Below are 20,432 nucleotides of genomic sequence, written 5' to 3'. Positions count from 1 at the left end.
CGGAGCAGAGGACGGATGGGAGCCGGAGCAGTGTACCGGCCAGATCGGGGGGCGATCGGTGGGGTGGGGTGGGGGCACATTAGTATTTCCAGCCATGGCCGATGATATTTCAGCATCGGCCATGGCTGGATTGTAATATTTCACCCGTTATAATAGGTGAAATATTACAAATCGCTCTGATTGGCAGTTTCACTTTCAACAGCCAATCAGAGCGATCGTAGCCACGAGGGGGTGAAGCCACCCCCCCTGGGCTAAACTACCACTCCCCCTGTCCCTGCAGATCGGGTGAAATGGGAGTTAACCCTTTCACCCGATCTGCAGGGACGCGATCTTTCCATGACGCCTACGTGGCGTCATGGGTCGGGAAGGGGTTAAGCCAGATTAATAATGGAGAGGCGTCAATTATGACACCTATCCATTATTAATCCAATAGTAGTAAAGGGTTAGAAAAAACACAAACACATTATTTAAAAGTATTTTAATGAAATAAAAACAAAGGTTGTTGTAATATTTTATTCTACGCTCAATCCATCTGAAGACCCTCGCTCTGTAACAAAGAAAAAATAATAAACCAACAATATACATACCTTCCGAAGATCTGTAACGTCCCACGATGTAAATCCATCTGAAGGGGTTAAAATATTTTACAGCCAGGAGCTCTGCTAATGTAGCGGTGCTCGTGGCTGCAAAACCCCGGGGAATGAAGGTAAAGTAGGTCAATGACCTATATTTACCTTCATTCGTGGTGAGGCGCCCTCTGCTGGTTGTCCTCATATGTACTCGAGCCTGGGAGCTTTCTAGGAAAGTTCCCACGCTCGAGGAACAACCAGCAGAGGGCGCCTCACCGCGAATGAAGGTAAATATGTCATTGACCTACTTTACCTTCATTCCCTGGGGTTTTTATATATATATATGTGTTGTTTTTTTTTTTTTTAACACGCGGATCCCTTGTATTGCCGTATGTCGGTTTTGCAAGCCTGCGAGAAAAACACGCAGTACGAATGCCATATGTATTACATACGGAGGATGCCATGCGCAAAATACGCTGACACACCCTGCCTACGGAGGAGCTACGGACCACTATTTTGGGGACTTTTCAGCGTATTACGGCCGTAATATACGGACCGTATTGTCTTACACCGAGTGTGACGCCGGCCTTAATGTGATAGGCCTAAACTGTTGGCAATAAACCTTTGGTGGCTCCTGTCTCCTAAGTCAACCGGATCTCTAATTCTGGCCATGAGGGATCACTTGGATGTCTTTATTTATCATTTGTTAAACGCCTATAGCTCTTAAACCTATGGTAGTCTATAGTTGATATCCATAATAATAATAATTTTTATTTATATAGCGCCAACATATTCCGCAGCGCTTTACAAATTATAGAGGGGACTTGTACAGACAATAGACATTACAGCATAACAGAAATACAGTTCAAAACAGATACCAGGAGGAGTGAGGGCCCTGCTCGCAAGCTTACAAACTATGGGGAAAAGGGGAGACACGAGAGGTGGATGGTAACAATTGCTTTAGTTATTCGGACCAGCTATAGTGTAAGGCTCAGGTGTTCATGTAAAGCTGCATGAACCAGTTACCTGCCTAAGTATGTAGCAGTACAGACACAGAGGGCTAATACTGCATAAAGTGTATGAGAACATGATGCGAGGAACCTTTTTTTTTATTTTATTTTATTTTTTTTTTATTATAAATAGGCCACACAGGGATCGTTAGGTTAATGCATTGAGGCGGTAGGCCAGTCTGAACAAATGAGTTTTTAGGGCACGCTTAAAACTGTGGGGATTGGGGATTAATCCATGGTGGTTTTATTTTTTCTTCCTTTGACCGAGTGATCCGGAATAAAAACGGAGACTTGCCAATAATAGGCCGAGTGTCAAATCAAACTTGCCAATATGAGTCCATGGTTTCTTGGAAAAAAAAAAAAAAAAAACCTGTGCTGCTTAATAAAACTGGAAGCTTGGGAGCCCTCTATTATCCCCCCCCCCCCCCCCCCCCAAGAAATACTGATAGTGTATGTTAAAAACTGACACTGACCAAACACTAATGAAAAAATGCTGATGAAACCTGGACTGTTTTTATTTTTTTCATTTTTTGTGTATGAGACAAATCTTTACAAGTTGAAGGAAACCACAAAATGTAACTCAGGCGTTTTATTGTGGCTATTTAGTTACAATTAGTCTTTGGTCAGGTCACACTTACATTACCCTTACTGGCAACTAAGCCAGTTTTGCTATTAACACTGCTTTTGATCATCTCCCCCATTGTGTGCCCCTTTAAGAAGTGAAATCCTGCGCGGATTTTGTACGTAAATTTTTTTATTTTTTTTATGACAGTGCTGTACTATATTATGCTAATATTCAGTATACTATACTCCTACACTAATATGTCTGGGGTCTTCTGCACTGTGCCCTGACGGACATATGAATAGACGGGCAACTCATGGCTGCAGTGAAGGTGTGCCAGAGATGGCAGTCTTCTGAGGATGTAGATTGCATGGCTGGGAGCCAGCATGGCTTAGGTTTCCCAGATCGGTAGTTGTCAGTCCTAGCACCCGTGTATACGAAGTCTATCATGCTATGGTACATCAGGCACCTATTTGTGAGTGGCAGGAAGGACATGGACATGATGCTACTGTCACAGACGTAATCGCTACACTCGTTCCATTTCGGCTGGACCCCAGCAGCCAGTTCTCACTTCAGAGTTATGTGCCGGAGCTATATATATATATTTTTTTTTTGTCTCCAGAAACATCCCACTTGGGCTACTTTCACACTGGCGTTTTTTGCAATGCGTCGTTTAGGGGAAAAAAACGCATCCTGCAAAGTTGTTTGCAGGATGCGTTTTTGCCCCATAGATTAACGTTAGCGACGCATTGACACACGTTGCAACCGTCGTGCGACGGTTGCGCCGTGTTGTGGCGGACCGCCGGGAGCAAAAAACATTACATGTAACGTTTTTTGCTGCTTACGGACCGCTTTTTCCGACCCCACCTCCTCGCACCTTACAATGGAGCAGCGGATGCGCAGGAAAAATTCATCCGCTGCCTCCGTTTCACTGCTAGCATCGGAACCTCGGCCCGACGCTAGTGTTAAGGTAGCATGAGGGGGGTTCTTCTTTAGGTTCCACCATGGCCTCATCCCCTAGCGGTGGCCGAGGCAATGTCCAGAGAAGTGATCACACCCCTTACATTGATGTAGCAATCTCCAGCTTAGACTCTGCTTATATCAGTCACATAAAAGGAGCTACAGAGCACATAACTAGGGATCTAGTTCAGCAGGTGTATGACATTTTCTAGAATGGTGTTACCCATCCATTTCTGGGGTGACTCAGCATTTTAGCCTGCAGTTATACAAGTAGGCGTGATATTCCAGCCTTCCCCAGAACAGGACAGGTGAATACAACGCTAGAAACCTGCTGATGGCGCACGCATCGCTGTGAGCGCCGCTCACCTCCCACTGCCCGAGTGAGTAGCACCAGACAACCCTTTCGCAAAAATCAGTGCAAAGCCAAAATGTTAGATCCAACACTGAGCGTCTAGGAAGGCTGTCCCCTAAATCAGTATCAATCATCTAATGGCTTTCTCCATGATTTGCCAGTATGAGCTGTCATGTTTTGTACATGACAGCTATATGCATTTTTTAAATTAAGTTTATTGCGTCCAAATTACAAAACAATGTAACTTTGTGAAATACCTTGGCTATAAATGCCTGAGCATTTTTGGTATAGAGCTCATAAGGTTACTGACTGCAAACCAGACCTATGTAGTGTAAACTGGCACTCGTCACTCATTACCTAGAACAGAAATGGAGAAAGACTGCATACATGGCCAGTCCTTTATTATCTTACTGAGAAATCAGTGTTTGATATGCAAATAAGGCTGAAGGGCTATGGTAGATCTGAAGCCTGTGTCACTACAGCTCTATTCAGTGCTGCCTCCTCTCCTCCTGCATGAAGTCACATAGCACGGAGGCTGTCAGTTAAGCAGGAGGAGGCAGGGAATGGAGCTGGAGTGACAGAGGCTTCAGATCTACCATAGCTCTTCAGCCTCATTTGTATATCAATTCAAGCACTGATTTCTCAGTAACGGAGTATCGGGCTGGCCATGGAAAGGTATTGCTGGACTCGTCTTTGAAAGATGTACATGCACATCAAAATAGTCTGGTGGATGCTATCCTGCTGACAGATTTAGTCTGGTGCTCGAAGGCTTAGTTATAGGGGTTTTTGGTCACAACAAGGTATCGCCTATCCATGGGATAAATATTCTCCATTGTTCCTGAAGACTTGAGTGACAATACGCATGAGCGACGGCCAGCCAATCAGAGTGGGGAGCATGGGAACCGCTATTATCACAACTGTCGTTGTCAGTAATTAATAGTCCGCACATTTTGTTAATACATCTTTAGTAAACTTGTGTGGCTTGTTAGACTCCTGGTCATGTTTGACCTCCACTTCTCCTGCCCTGTAGGAGGGTTAGCTGCCACGCTTTCTACCTCTTTACTAGTTTGGGTATGAGGATTATAGGGATATTATCATAGTGACCGTCATAGAGTAATAATATGGATACCAGCCTACCTGGCCATATACTGGTGTAGTTCTTTTGTGAGCGTCAGTCAGGAGGACCGCTAATTGCTGAGTCCTACAGACCAAACCGGGAGATGCTACCAGTTGTGTGCAGCTGCCATCCACCTGGGCGGTCAGCTTGGCCGTTGTGTAGGCCCAGTTAGGCTTCTTTCACACTAGCATCGGAATCTCCCCGTCGCAATGCGTCGGGGAGAGATTCCGACACTAGCGTTTGCTGCATTGCACAATGGGTGCAGCGGATGCATTTTTCCGGCGCATCCGCTGCCCCATTGTAAGGTGTGAGGAGGTGGGGGCGGAGTTCCGGCCGCGCATGCGCGGTCGGAAAAAGCGGTCCGTCGGGAGAAAAAAAACGTTACATGTAGGGTTTTTTTCTTCCGACGGTCCGCCAAAGCACGACGCATCCGTTGCGAGACGGATGCGAAGTGTGCCAATCCGTCGCAAATGCGTCGTCAATAGAAGTCTATGGGGAAAAAACGCATCCTGCAAGCACTTTTGCAGGATGCGTTTTTTCTGCAAAACGACGCATTGTGACGGATTTAAAAAAACGCTAGTGTGAAAGTAGCCTTACCGTATGGAGAATGCATTAATCTACTATAAATGGTGGTTTCTTGTGTCTCCTGCTGATTAAAGATACATGGTAACTAGGCGATTGCCGTTTTTAGGATTTAGAATGGTGTTATATGTATATAATATCTGGTAGCTATATGGACACATTCAGGATTTGGTTAGAATTTAGCTTTTTATTTTGCATCTAGTGTAAATGAACGGGGTATTTTCTACCTTCTTTACACCTTGTGCTCATTTTCTTATTTTCTGCAGCAGAAACCTCTGTACTGTTATGTTGGTGCTATTTGTGAACGCTATTTTACAGTTTAAATGTTTATGAAAAATGCCTTTCCTTAGGAGCAGCGCTATAATTGACTCCCAAACGCCCACCGTCCACCCACTGTAACCAGTCAGGCTGCATTTACAGGCCGGCGTCTCCCGGTCTGTGTATGAGCTGCAATAGCAGGCTGACCGATCGGGAAACATGGCTGTGTGAATACCCATCACCAGCAGCAGTGTATAGAAATCTCTTATGTGGAGGAAAAATACTTGATCAAAATCTCCTTTTCTTTTCTTTAGCTGGAGATGCTGATGACCCTCCAAGAATCACACCGAATCCTGTAATAAATGGCAATGTCGCTATGGCAGACGGCCACAATAACACAGAAGAAGATATGGAAGACGGTAAGTTATGCACATGGTGCGCGAATATTGTTTCTGGCATACCCCTTTCCCTGTGATACAAGTAGTGATGGGCTCGTTCACACTGCTTTCTCCGTCTGAGTGCTGTCCGTGAAGACAGAAAGCAGCACTCGCACCAATGTTGTTGGATGGCACAGTGCATATGAGCGGTTTTCCCCCACTTACCGAATGTGTGTGAGAAAAATGGCAGTATATTAGTCTATGGACACGTGGAAAAATCAGATACCGGAAAGGAAAGCATCAGTTTTATGGATATATTGCAATTCTGTAACATCAGAAAGTATGAATGGCCCTGTAAATGATTAATAGCTGCTGCTGTAAAAACAAAAAATGGATTGTATATGGACAAATGAGGGTAAAAAATCGTCCCACTTTTATTAGTGAAACACTGATGTGTGTATGTATGTATATATGTATATATATATATATATATATATATATATATGTATATGTATGTGTATATATATATATATATATATATATATATATATATATATATATATATATATATATATATATATATATATATATATATATATATATATATATATATATATACACACATATATATATACATATACATTGCAGCGAGTCCAGGAATGTCTGATTTTAGTCTTTTAAATACTTTTCTGTTTCTGGTCTTATGAAGTTCCACATTATATTGCTAATACAGTTATATGAAAAAGTTTGGGCACCCCTATTAATCTTAAGCTTAATGTTTTATAAAAATTGTTTTTTTTTGTAACAGCTATTTCAGTTTCATATATCTAATAACTGTTGGACACAATAATGTTTCTGCCTTGAAATGAAAATGTGCAATCTGCATTCAAACAAAATTTGACAGGTGCATAAGTATGGGCACCCTTATTTTCTTGTTTTAAATACTCCTACCTACTTTTTACTGACTTAAGCACTTTTTCTATAAGCTGTAGATAAGCCCCCGATCTGACATGCAAGATAAGAAATAAGAAAAAAATAAGTTTTATTATGCTCACGAAGGGGGGGGGGGGGGGGGGGCGATCCGATGCGATCCAGTCCGATGGGTGTCGCAGGTCCAGATACAGTGCCTCTGATCTCCTTGCGATGCCGCCCTCCTACTTCTTCATCGCTCCCCAGCATCGTGTTCCTGCGCAGACGTACTTATCTGCCCTGTTGAGGGCAGAGCAAAGTACTGCAGTGCGCAAGCAGTGGGTCTCTGACCTTTCCCGGCGCCTGTGCGCTGCAATAGTTTGGTTTGCCCTCAACAGGGCAAAGAAGTACGCCTGTGCAGAAGCGCGATGTTGGTGAGCGATGATGCAAGCAGGAGGGCGGCATCGCAAGAAGATGGGAGGTGTCGGACCGTCGCCCCGGGTGAGTATAATAAAACTAATTTTTCTTATTTTACAGGTCTTATAGCTGCCAAAACGGGTGACAGGTGCACTTTAACTTTCACACTTTTTGTCTGCTATTGAGTTGCTCATGCATTGTGCAGTCTCACACCTTGGTCAGCCACAGACCTTGTTCAAACTCGCACCTTTGTTGCCCAATGTTTACTTTTTGATTAGTACAGTTTAATTAAATTAGTGATCATCAATGTGCCATCTCAGGTGACACAGACAAGATGGTAAACTTAGAAAAATAACAAAAGTAAATGGGTTTCATATACTACTGTACTTGCTTTTTTCATTACTCATTGCTTTCAATGGGTCAAAAACACTGAAAGTGACATGCTCCATGTCCAAAAAACATGCAAAACACAAAATACTGAAGAAGAAAAAAAACAATGTGTGTGCATGAGATTTTTTTAATTTCATAGGCTTTGCTGGTACTGTAAAAAACAGCTGAAAATTAGCATAAAAAAGCATTAAAAAGTCTTGTGTGAACTTGGCCTAAGTGTCCTATACAAAATATACTAAGCAGGTGATAATTGTTCACTTGACTATAATCATACAAAATCTCACTTTGTGCAATTGTACTTGGAAGAATCAAAGCAGTTTTAAAGACAAAGGGTGGTTCCATCATATTGGTGTAGATTTATTCTTTGTTCATTGACCTTGTGATTTAATTGATAAAAATAATCATGATTTTTTTGTGTACACCTATAAGGCACCTGAGAAATGAGCTCCAATGTCCGTAAAGTCATGGTGCACTTTTGACCAGTCACTGGAAACAACAAAAAAAGATAGAAATGTGAAATCTGCTCCAAATAAAAGAAAAACTCTCCCAGTTTCATACCTGTCACCTTATCATGCATCAGGCCACACCACACTTTCACTTTAGGGGTTTGCATGAGGTTACAGACCTGGCAGTGTATTAATCAAGAGTTCAGTTTATCAGGGGTTAATCTGACGGAGGGGGGGGGGGGGGCTCAGCAACAGCTTAAATGAGTTTGTGTTGTTTGGTTCTTTTTATCTCTCCTCATGAACCGGTCTGATATGATTAGGCCAGAGAAAGGGTGCCAAAATGTAAACTATAAAAGTGCACCATGACTTTACAGACACACTGTGTTAACACTTCATTTTTTTTTTACGACTTTCTAAATCTTTGGCTCCGTACTGTATCTATGAAGTGTTATTCCCACGATCACTTTATTTTTCACAAAGCACAAACAATGCATAATTATTGTTAATATAAACGTAATGGTGACCACTCTCTGCTCATTCTTCTCGACCTTTCTGCAGCTTTTGACACTGTTGACCACCCTCTCCTGCTCTCTAGGCTCCAGTCACTAGGCATTAAGGACACTGCTCTCTCCTGGTTCTCCTCCTATCTTTCTGACCGCTCCTTCAGTGTTCTGTTCTCTGGCTCCACTTCATCTCCTCTTCCTCTCACTGTTGGGGTACCTCAGGGCTCAGTCCTTGGCCCCCTTCTGTTCTCTCTCTACACGGCCCCAATTGGACAGACCATCAGCAGATTTGGCTTTCAGTACCATCTTTATGCCGACGACACACAACTATATACGTCATCCCCTGACCTTACCCCCGCTGTACTACAGAATGCCACTGACTGTCTGTCCGCAGTCTCCAACATCATGTCCGCTCTCTATCTGAAACTCAACCTCTCCAAAACTGAACTTCTTCTGCTCCCACCATCTACTAACCTCCCTAAATCTGACATTTCCCTCTCCGTGGGTGGCACCATAATAACACCCCGGCAGCAGGCGCGCTGTCTGGGTGTTATGTTTGACTCCGATCTCTCCTTCACCTCCCATATACAACCTCTTGCCCGCTCGTGCCGCTTACACCTAAAGAACATGTCTAGAATCTGCCCTTTTCTCACCATGGAGACAGCTAAAACCCTCACGGTCGCCCTGATCCACTCCCGCCTGGACTACTGTAACGCTCTATTAATTGGCCTCCCCCTCACTCGACTTTCCCCTCTCCAGTCCATCCTTAATGCAGCAGCCAGGGTCGTCCATCTGGCTAATTGTTACTCGGACGCGTCTGCTCTTCGCCAGTCGTTACACTGGCTACCCATTCATTACAGGATACAATTCAAAGTACTTGTTCTCACCCACAAAGCTCTCCACAGTGCGGCACCCCCTTACATCTCCTCCCTCATTTCTGTCTATCAGCCTAACAGACCACTGCGCTCTGCAAATGACTTTCGGCTAACCTCTGCACTAATCCGTACCTCCCACTCCCGACTCCCAAGACTTCTCCCGTGCTGCGCCAATCCTCTGGAATGCTCTACCCCAAGATATTAGGACCATCCATAATTTGCATAGTTTTAGGCGCTATATCCCGGCATTGTCAAGCTAATCAAAGTAGAATTCACTTGTGTTTCTGTGCAATCTGCTCCTGTGCAGTACTCAGCCTGATAATCCTTTGCCATATGCATCAGCAAAGCGGCATTTGCAGTTTTATATCTCTGAGCTGTCAGCAGCAGGCAATAAACACTACTCCGCTCTGCCTAGTAATTAGAAACTCCGTTAAGGACTGCATGAGAGTTCAGCTCTGAGAAAAACCAGCTGATAATGATGTACACCTACACAGTCTTCTGATGTACATGGCAAAAGACAATCAGCGATGCAGGGAACAGTACATGTGTAGTGTATGCTACAATACTCTGTGCTGAAGGCAGAGCTACAGTGGCTTGAAAAAGTATTCACCCCTCTTGGCATTTTTTTGTTGTTGTGCTACCTCACAATCTGGAATTTTTTTTTTTTTTGAGGGTTGTTATTGGTTCATGTAAAAAAACATTTTGAAGCCAAGCACAAAACAAAATAACTGTAAATTTCACTGTGCATAACTATTCACCCCACCTTAAAGTCAGTACTGTAGAACCTCCTTTTGCTGCAATTACTGCTGCAAGTTGCTTTGGATAAGTCTCCATGAGCTTTCCACATCTTACCACTGGGATTTTTGCCCATTCCTCAAGGCAAAACTGCTCCAGCTCCTTCAGGTTTTCCTCTGGTGAACAGCAATTTTCATGTCTAACCACAGATTCTCAGTTTCATCAAGGTCTGGACTTTGACTAGACAACTCCTAAACATTTACTTGTTTCCCCTTAAACCACTTGTGTTGCTTTAGCAGTATGTTTTTGGGTCATTGTCTTGTTGGAAGGTGAACCTCTGTCTCAGTTTCAAATCGCTGACAGACTGAAATAGGTTTTGATCAAGAATATCCCTGTATTTTGCACCATTCATCTTCCCCTCGAGTTGGACCATTTTTATAGTCCCTTCTGCCAAAAAACACCCCACAGTATGATGCTGCCACCACCATGTTTCTCTGTGGGGATGGTGTTCTTGGGATGATGAGCTGTGTTGGTTTGGCGCCAGACGCAGCGTTTACGTTGGCCAAAAAGTTTAAATTATGGTCCCATCTGACCACAGCACCTTCCACCATACATTTGGGGAGTCTCCCACATGCATTATGGCAAGCTCAAATCGGGCCTTACAATTTTTTTTGTTTAAGTAAATACTTTTTCTGCCCACTCGCCAAGAAATAAAAACACCTTTGTGGTTGTATGGATAGATACACCAGTCTCTGCTTGGGAACTCTGCAGCTCCTTCAGGGTTACCTTTTGGTCTCTGTGCTTCCTCCCTGATTAATGCCCTCCTTGCCCAGGCTTGAGAGTTTTGGTGGCCGACCCTCTCCTGGCAGGTTTGTTGTGGTGCCATGTTCTTTCTATGTGATACTGGATTTGATGGTGCTACCGGGGATCATCAGAGATTGGGATATTTTTTATAACCCAACCCCGACTTGTACTTCTCAACAACTTTGTCCCTGACTTGTTAGATCTCCTCGGTATTCATGGTGTTAGGCTGCAAGAGGCACCACTAACCAATGTGGCCTTTGAGGAAAGGTAAAGTGTATACTGACAGACATGTGACACTTAGATTGCACACAGGAGGACTTCCTATCACTAAGCATGTGACTTATGAAGGGAATTGCTTGCACCAGAAATTGTTAGCAAAAGGGTGAATATATATGCACACTTTAATTTTTAGTTATTTGATCCTATAAATTTAATTTATGACTATTTTTCTAACGTCACTTCACCGACTTAATTATTTACTGCTGTTGCATTGGATTACAAAAATATTTAAACACATGTAACAATAGGTAAAAGCCAAGGGTGACTAATACTTTTGCAAGCCATTGTATGTGCCCAGTCCCTCAGCCTCTTGTGGCAGCTATCGACCAGGAGGACTGGAACCACAGCAAGGCGGTTCGGACTGCAGGATAACTCGAGCGTGGAGGGACATGCTTTGGGGAGTGATATTCACAAAACGGGACCATACCGAGATTTGTGGAATAACCCTTTAAGGCCAGAAATGTTTGTTTTTACAAGGTTAAGACTGTCCAATCCATAACTGCCAAGTTGCATTAGAGGGCTTGGTTGCGTGCAGCTGTGACGCCATGTCCCATACGGACGTTGGTGGTCTTGGGGATGTCTTGGTAAAATGTGCGATGTCCTACAGATACGCCGTTTTGAAGAAAACATTAAATTGCGGTTTGCTTTCAGATACCAGTTGGCGGTCAGAAGCGACCTTCCAGTTCACTGTGGAACGCTTTAGTCGGCTTAGTGAATCCGTTCTGAGCCCTCCGTGCTTTGTGCGAAATCTCCCCTGGAAAATTATGGTGATGCCACGATTTTACCCGGATCGGCCACATCAGAAAAGTGTGGGATTTTTCCTTCAGTGCAACGCAGAATCTGACTCCACGTAAGACCATTTTATTATTTATGCAATTTCTTAAAAGATTTGGTAATGCTGAACTATAAATTAGAACTGCAAAAATCTGAACGAAAAGGCTGAAGTATAGCACCAAGTTACGTTAGTGCTGTTCGGATATTGCAGGTTGCGGTGACGCTGCCCACTTACCGTAACTCGGATCTGTCAGCAGATTTCACTGTATACAGCTCTGGCAAAAATGAAGAGACCACTGCAAAATGTTCAGTTTGTCTGATTTTTCTCTTTATAGGTATATTTCACTCCACTTCATATTTTTACTGGTTTTGCAAATAAAAATGTGGTCCCATAATTTCAGATTTATGCAGCCATTCTCACAGATTTTTACAGCAAGTACACCTTTCTAATCAGGTCTAGCATTTATTTAGGATTTACTTATTAGTGCATACAGGTTACCCCACGTCCCCATACACATTAGATAGCTGTGAGCCGAGCGAGCCGACAGCTCTCCTGACTCCACGCACGAGAGCCCTCGCTCTGCAGACCATCTCCTGACTCCACGCACGAGAGCCCTCGCTCTGCAGACCATCTCCTGACTCCTCCACTCACGAGAGCCCTTGCTCTGCAGACCATCTCCTGACTCCTCCACTCACTAGAGCCCTCGCTCTGCAGACCATCTCCTGACTCCACACACACGAGAGCCCTCGCTCTGCAGAGCATCTCCTGACTCCTCCACTCACGAGAGCCCTTGCTCTGCAGACCATCTCCTGACTCCACACACACGAGAGCCCTCGCTCTGCAGAGCATCTCCTGACTCCTCCACTCACTAGAGCCCTCGCTCTGCAGACCATCTCCTGACTCCACACACACGAGAGCCCTCGCTCTGCAGAGCATCTCCTGACTCCTTCACACACGAGAGCCCTCGCTCTGCAGACCATCTCCTGACTCCTCCACTCACGAGAGCCCTTGCTCTGCAGACCATCTCCTGACTCCACACACACGAGAGCCCTCGCTCTGCAGAGCATCTCCTGACTCCTCCACTCACTAGAGCCCTCGCTCTGCAGACCATCTCCTGACTCCACACACACGAGAGCCCTCGCTCTGCAGAGCATCTCCTGACTCCTTCACACACGAGAGCCCTCGCTCTGCAGACCATCTCCTGACTCCTCCACTCACTAGAGCCCTCGCTCTGCAGACCATCTCCTGACTCCACACACACGAGAGCCATCGCTCTGCAGAGCATCTCCTGACTCCTCCACTCACTAGAGCCCTCGCTCTGCAGAGCATCTCCTGACTCCACACACACGAGAGCCCTCGCTCTGCAGAGCATCTCCTGACTCCTCCACACACGAGAGCCCTCGCTCTGCAGACCATCTCCTGACTCCTCCACACACGAGAGCCCTTGCTCTGCAGACCATCTCCTGACTCCTCCACTCACTAGAGCCCTCGCTCTGCAGACCATCTCCTGACTCCACACACACGAGAACCCTCGCTCTGCAGAGCATCTCCTGACTCCTTCACACACGAGAGCCCTTGCTCTGCAGACAATCTCCTGACTCCTCCACTCACTAGAGCCCTCGCTCTGCAGACCATCTCCTGACTCCTTCACACACGAGAGCCCTCGCTCTGCAGACCATCTCCTGACTCCTCCACTCACTAGAGCCCTCGCTCTGCAGAGCATCTCCTGACTCCTTCACCCACGAGAGCCCCCGTTCTGCAGAGCATCTCCTGACTCCTCCACACACGAGAGCCCTCGCTCTGCAGACCATCTCCTGACTCCACACACACGAGAGCCCTCGCTCTGCAGAGCATCTCCTGACTCCTTCACACACGAGAGCCCTCGCTCTGCAGACCATCTCCTGACTCCACACACACGAGAACCCTCGCTCTGCAGAGCATCTCCTGACTCCTTCACCCACGAGAGCCCCCGTTCTGCAGAGCATCTCCTGACTCCACACACACGAGAACCCTCGCTCTGCAGAGCATCTCCTGACTCCTCCACACACGAGACCCCTCGCTCTGCAGAGCATCTCCTGAGAGAATGAAGGAATCATCCAACAGATCCTTCTTTCCGCCAGTGTCATCGGCTGGGGGAGTCGGGGCCCCATACACATAAGACTGTTAGCGGAAACCTCTCCGGTACTTTTACTCTCATTCCTGCGAATAACTGATCAATGCATGGATTGTTTCCTCCCACACTCCAAAGACACATTGATAAGGGATTTAGATTGTGAGCCCCAATGGGGACAGTGATGATGTCTGTAAAGTGCTGTGGAATAAGATGGCTCTATATACATAAGCAGAATAGATTAAATATGAATTTGGATGCAGTAGTTCGGACTTTCTTTCCTCCTCTGGGTTTTCTAGATGTAAAATGTGCTGTTTTCTCTGGCAGGTCATGGTCTTGCCACGCACAGGCAGTACTTAAGATAATCAACTACAAGGACGATGAGAAATCGTTTAGCAGACGCATTAGTCACTTGTTTTTTCACAAGGAGAATGATTGGGGATTCTCCAACTTCATGGCGTGGAGTGTAAGTAGCATCTTTCATGTAGTTTGTGACATTTGATTAAATGCACAGTGAATAATGTTGACGCCATAAACTTTGTGTCCTTGATACAATAACGAGATGCGTTGTAATGAAAGTGATGTAGAGCAATCCGCTAGAGGCATACACGGCAATGATATGCTGTGCACGGTTCCTCCATCTCCACCTAGTCCGGTGTCCTCCTCCCATCGTATAATTACTGGGTGTTGTGCAGCGACGCACTCCTCACCCAGCTACCGAAGGATTTCTCAGCTCCCGTTTGTTCCCACGGCGCTTATTTACCTTGGTGAAACCCCTGCGTGTATGAGGCTGACCCTCGGAGTCTTGCAGTGTGAACTACCTGGGTCTGTACATGGGTTAATCCCTTTCAATGGCGGCAACATAAATGGCGGCACTGTCCTCTGTTTCCAGGTGGAAATCGGCTTTTAATAAGTGACAGCTGACTTGGAAAGCTGAACCATAAAAATCAGTGGATCTCCCTATTGAAACAATCCACACCAGCTTGCATCAGAGTACTGGAGGGTTTTTCATCCTGCTGTGCCATTTTTCTCCCAAAATGTCTGTGATAACCCTCCCTAAAGTCCTGTTTACATGGCGCGATGGTCGATAAATGACCACCAATCGCCCTTCTGACCGGGCTGCTGTTGATCCTTGGTGTCCCCAGCAGCAAAATTCTATTAATACGATGGTTCTCTACGTAATGAAAACTTTTATTGGAGCACGTCTCCTGTCCACATAAAACAGTGTGCTGCTGACAATCCTTTGTAAGCCAGCTGATAAATCATCGCACCCAACATTTGTTTTACTCATTCGCTGGTTGCTTGTGTAGTTGTGTCGATGATCGGAGAATGGCCGCTCCGAAGAACTGTCAGAATCGCACGTGCCATATTTGTTACGCCAGCAGATCTGTGCCAATTTCCCCACTCCCCTCATTGTGGCCAGGTTTAGTTTGACCACTTGCTGTTGTTTTAGGTTATTGCATACTTTGCAGAAGAAGTCACTTCTTAACGTAAATGCCTTGTTAGGTGCGCGGTTTTATTTATGTACTTGGAGATAATCAAATGTTGGTATATGTGGCCCTGCATTGTGGGTGTTGCGTATGGGTATAACTTGAGCCTCGTATATAGATGGGCGCGATGCCGATCGTGAATTTTGACTTGTCATTTCTTTTACAGGAAGTTACAGATCCAGATAAAGGTTTCATGGAGGATGATAAAGTGACTTTCGAAGTCTATGTGCAAGCAGATGCTCCTCACGGTGTAGCGTAAGTATTGATCTAGACCTCATTTTACAAGGGTTATCTGGGATTTTTTACTTTAAACTATGGGTCTTAGTAGTGACAGGCATTTAGTTGCTACCTTCATGCCCAAAGCCGATCGGTTACAGACCGCTCCTGCCGGCATTTCTGCGGCTGATGTCCCATCTACAGAGCAGCTCCATCTCTTTCGTTCTGTTCTGCTGACTGGGAGTGATTGCCGATGTCATGGTGATTGACAGCTCCCCGCTATCTAGCTGCGAAAGCCAGAAGAGCTGCTCTGTTGACGTGAAGCCGCAGAACTGACGGAGCTGTCCGTAATCGCTCTCAGCCGAGCAGAGCAGACAAGTAGTTGCCAACTGCCTGCCTGCTAGTTCTTAGGCCCATAGTTTATTGTTGTATTTCTTTACCTTTGTCTCCTTTCTAAATGATTCCTCCTCTTCCTCCGTTACTTCCCTATAGCTGGGATTCCAAGAAGCACACAGGTTATGTCGGACTGAAGAATCAGGGCGCCACGTGCTACATGAACAGTTTGTTGCAAACATTGTTCTTTACAAACCAACTTCGACGGGTATGTGATGTTTTGGGATTTTTTGCCCCTTTTTTTTTACCTTTTACATATGTAAATTTGCATTAATTTAGCATTATTTATCTATCTACCATTTTTCTGGTGGAGCGTTTTTATTTTGTCCTATGAAAGTTTTTAGGGCTGATAAAATATAGTATATCTAGTTTTGTCCTTACCCTTCTAAGATGGTATGGATTGCCATAAAAAGTAAAGACCCCTTCTGTGGCATCTTTTTTTTTAAATACATGTATTCTGATATTTAAATTTTTTTTGCAACTGGCTTTCATAAAAAAAAATGGCACTTTGCCGTCTTTAGCCTCTATGTTGCATTGTCTGTTGTTGCCTGGATTATGAGTTGTCTGAGAATCCATCGGTGACTTTGGCTGATGGGGATTTTGTCTTTCTTGACCATTCAGCTGACTGGCCATATGAAAGTTCTCAACTTTTTATGTGGTCTGCAGTCATATGAGCACAGAAGAGTTCAGAAAAAAGATAAGTCATAAATTCCTCATCTGTGCTAACTTTGCAGTAAATGAAATGACTCTTAACCCCTTCACGACGTGTGCCGTACATGTACTGTGCGTGTTGTGTCCCTCCCTTTGATGTGGGCTCCAGTGCTGAGCCCACATCTTTCCCAGCACATGTCAGTTGTCCTGAACAGCTGACATGTGCCCCTAACAGCCACGGTTGGAATCGAAATCCACAAGCCGCTGTTAAGCCGATAAATGCTGCTGTCAAACTGACAGTGGCATTTAATGTGATTGCGCTGGAATTGCGTCACAAATCCCACCCATCGTCGCCCGTGTCACATGACCCGGGGTCCTCAGGAGTGGTTGTCATTGCCGGATTGCTATGACCGCCACACGGTGGTCGGCACTCATGGCAAGTGAGCATTTCTGCTACATAGAGGCGATCCGATCATCGCCTGTGTGTAGCAGAGCCGATCAGAAAACTGCAGCTTCTAGTCTCCATGGAGACTATTGAAACGTAAAAAAAAAAAATATTAAAAAAATCAAAGCGTTAATATCGTACCATTCAAAATAAAATGATAAAAAAATACACATAAAACATTTGATATCACCGCGTTCAAAATCACCCAATCTATCAAGCTATAAAAAGAATTAAACAGATCGATAAACGGCGTAGCGAAAAAAGAAAAGTGAAAACAGCAGAATTATGTTTTTTTTTTTTTTTTTTACTTTTTTTTACCATTTAAATAAAAAAACAACCTATACATGTATCTACGAACTCTAAATGACCTGGAGAATCATGTTGGCAGGTCATTTTCCACATTTGTGAACATTGGAAAAAAAAAGTGCAATTCCACAACTGTTTTTTGCATTTTTGTTTTACAATTTCACCGCATTTTGATTTTTTTTCTGTTTTGGAGTACACGATATGGTAAAACCAATAGTGTTGTTCAAAAGTACAACTCGTCCCGCAAAAAACAGCCCTCACATGGCCATATTAACAGAAAAATAAAAAAGTTATGGCTCTAGGAAGAAGGAGTGAAAAACTAACGCAAAAATGAAAAAGGGCTGCAGCATGAAGGGGATAAAAATAACCCAATTGCAAAGATAATTTTTAGCCCAAACTACATGCAGTTTTAAGAGGAAAAAAAACACTTAAATTCACTAAAAAGGTCACATAATGCCTCATCACTAGCTGAATATACACATCTATGACTGGATTTGTGACTACACACATGCTTTACTTTATTTTAGAAATCACCTATACGGACTCTGCAAAAAAAAAGATAATTACCGTATATACTTGAGTATAAGCCGGCCCCCCCTCCTCCCCCAATTTTGCCACAAAAAACTGGGAAAACTTAATGACTCGAGTATAAGCCTAGGGTGGGAAATGCAGCAGCTACTGGTGAATGTTAAAAATAAAAATAGATACCAATAAAAGTAAAATTGAGACATCAGTAGGTTGTGTTTTTGAATATCCATATTGAATCAGGAGCCCCATATAATGCTCCATACAGTTCATGATGGGCCCCATATAATGCTTCATATTAAAATATGCCCCATATAATGCTGCACTAATGTTGATTATGGCCCCATAAGATGCTCCATAAAGATATTTGCCCCTTAGGGTATGTTCACACGTTCCTGATTTCCATCCTTTTTTTTTTCAGGACTGTTTTTTAAAAAACTGCAGCTCTTGGCAGAAAACGCAGGTCCTTTTTTTGGTCCTTTTTTTTGTCCTTTTTTTGTCCTTTTTTTGATCCTTTTTTTGATCCTTTTTTTGATCCTTTTTTTGATCCTTTTTTTTTATCCTTTTTTTATGCAGTTTTCTATGCAGTTAAAATGGCTGAAAATACCCTAACCCTACCCCTAACCCTACCCCTGACCCTATTCTAACCTTAGTGGGAAAAAAAAAAAAAAATTCTTAATTTTTTTTTATTGTCCCTACCTATGGGGGTGACAAAGGGGGGGGGGGTGTCATTTACTATTTTTTTTTTTATTTTGATCACTGAGATAGGTTATATCTCAGTGATCAAAATGCACTTTGGAACGAATCTGCCGGCCGGCAGATTCGGCGGGCGCACTGCGCATGCGCCCGCCATTTTGCAAGATGGCGGCGCCCAGGGAGAAGACGGCCGGACGGACACCGGGACGCCGGGTAAGTATAAGGGGGGGAGATTAGGGCACGGGGGGGGGGGGGGGGCATCGGAGCACGGGGCGGTGGGATTGGAGCACGGGGGGGTGGGATCGGAGCACGGGGGGGCAGCCACACTCCGCCCACGCACTTCCGCCCGCTTCCCCGCACTTCCTGCTGCAGCGGTTCGGCACCGCAAACCGCAGTAAAACCCGCAGATATTTTTTTTCATCTGCGGGTTTTACTGCGGGTTTGACCTCACAATGGAGGTCAATGGGTGCAGAACCGCTGCGGCTCCGAAAAAAGAAGTGACATGGTACTCCTTTTTTACCGCGGCTATTCAGCGCGGCTTTTTTTCCCGATTCCCGCATCATGTGCACAGTGGTTCCTGTTTTCCATAGGGTACAGTACTCTGTACCCTGCATGGAAAACAGCTGCGGAACCGCAGCGGCAAAAACGCTGCGGTTCCGCAGAAAAAAAACGCACTGTGTGAACATGGCCTTATAGTGCTGCACAAATGTTATGGCCCCATACAGACACTTGCCCCATATAGTGTTGCACAAACGTTATGGCCACATAAGATGCTTCATACAGACACTTGCCCCATTTGCTGTTGCTGCGATAAAAAAAAAAAAAAAAATCACATACTCACCTCTCCGTCGCTCGGCCCCCCGGCTCTTTCAATATTCACCTGACTTCCTTCCGGCGCCGCTCCATCTTCAGCGTCTTCTGCACTGATGTTCAGGCAGAGGGCGTGCACTAACCACGTCACCGCGCCTTCTGACCTGAGCGTCACTGCAGAAGACGCTGAAGACAGAGCGGCGCCGGAACGAGGAGCAGGTGAATATTGCGCAGCGCTCCCCTCCCCGTTAAACTCAGCTGCTTCTGGCACTGTGCAGTCCCTGCTTCCCCGACGCTGCTGCTTCTTCGTATATTGAGCGGTCACCGTTACTGCTCATTACAGTAATGAATATGCGGCTCCACACCTATGGGAGGTGGAGCCGCATATTCATTACTGTAATGAGCGGTACCATGTGACCGCTCAGTACAGGAGCAAGCTGGGGCGCCGGGGAAGCCAGGGACCTGCAGGGATCGCGCCAGGAGTTGGTGAGTAAAATTAGACAGCCCCCGCTCCCCCTCCCCTGCCGACCCCTGGGAATGAATCGAGTAGAAGCAGAGAGGGGGACTTTCAACCCCAAAAAGTGGGCTTAAAATCTCGGTTTATACTAGAGTATATACATTACTAGCTAGAATAGATTTTCCAAGGATTGTAAAGGTGTTGGTGTACTAATATGAAGGGTCCCTGGTAATATTCATTAATATTAGGGGCGGGAAATTAATTTTCCCGAAGTGCCACATGAGAGATCGTGACCATTGTGGTAGTTGAACCAATAGGCTAAAATTATTTCTGCTCAATATTTTATAATTTTATATTAATGGTATGACTTAATATTCAGCAGAATTAAGTATTCTGACATCCCCCTTTATACC

At 44.8% G+C, this 20,432-nt stretch overlaps 1 protein-coding gene across 2 annotated transcripts in view; it reads left to right on the top strand.

Moving 5' to 3' along the window:
- The window catches only part of USP7 (ubiquitin specific peptidase 7), a 91,183-nt gene that overhangs the window by 31,269 nt on the left and 39,482 nt on the right, over positions 1-20,432 (top strand). For both annotated transcript variants that reach the window (XM_069734024.1, XM_069734022.1), the window contains exons 2-6: positions 5,725-5,829; positions 11,797-11,995; positions 14,358-14,496; positions 15,687-15,775; positions 16,229-16,337. In XM_069734024.1, the coding sequence (XP_069590125.1) occupies positions 5,725-5,829; positions 11,797-11,995; positions 14,358-14,496; positions 15,687-15,775; positions 16,229-16,337 (641 nt within the window). The remainder of the gene's footprint in view (positions 1-5,724; positions 5,830-11,796; positions 11,996-14,357; positions 14,497-15,686; positions 15,776-16,228; positions 16,338-20,432) is intronic.

This window comes from Ranitomeya imitator, chromosome 7, assembly GCF_032444005.1.
Source record: "Ranitomeya imitator isolate aRanImi1 chromosome 7, aRanImi1.pri, whole genome shotgun sequence".
In the NCBI taxonomy this organism is placed as follows: domain Eukaryota; kingdom Metazoa; phylum Chordata; class Amphibia; order Anura; family Dendrobatidae; genus Ranitomeya; species Ranitomeya imitator.
Note: the sequence above shows the minus strand (reverse complement) of the source record. Positions and strands in the feature narration are given on the sequence as shown.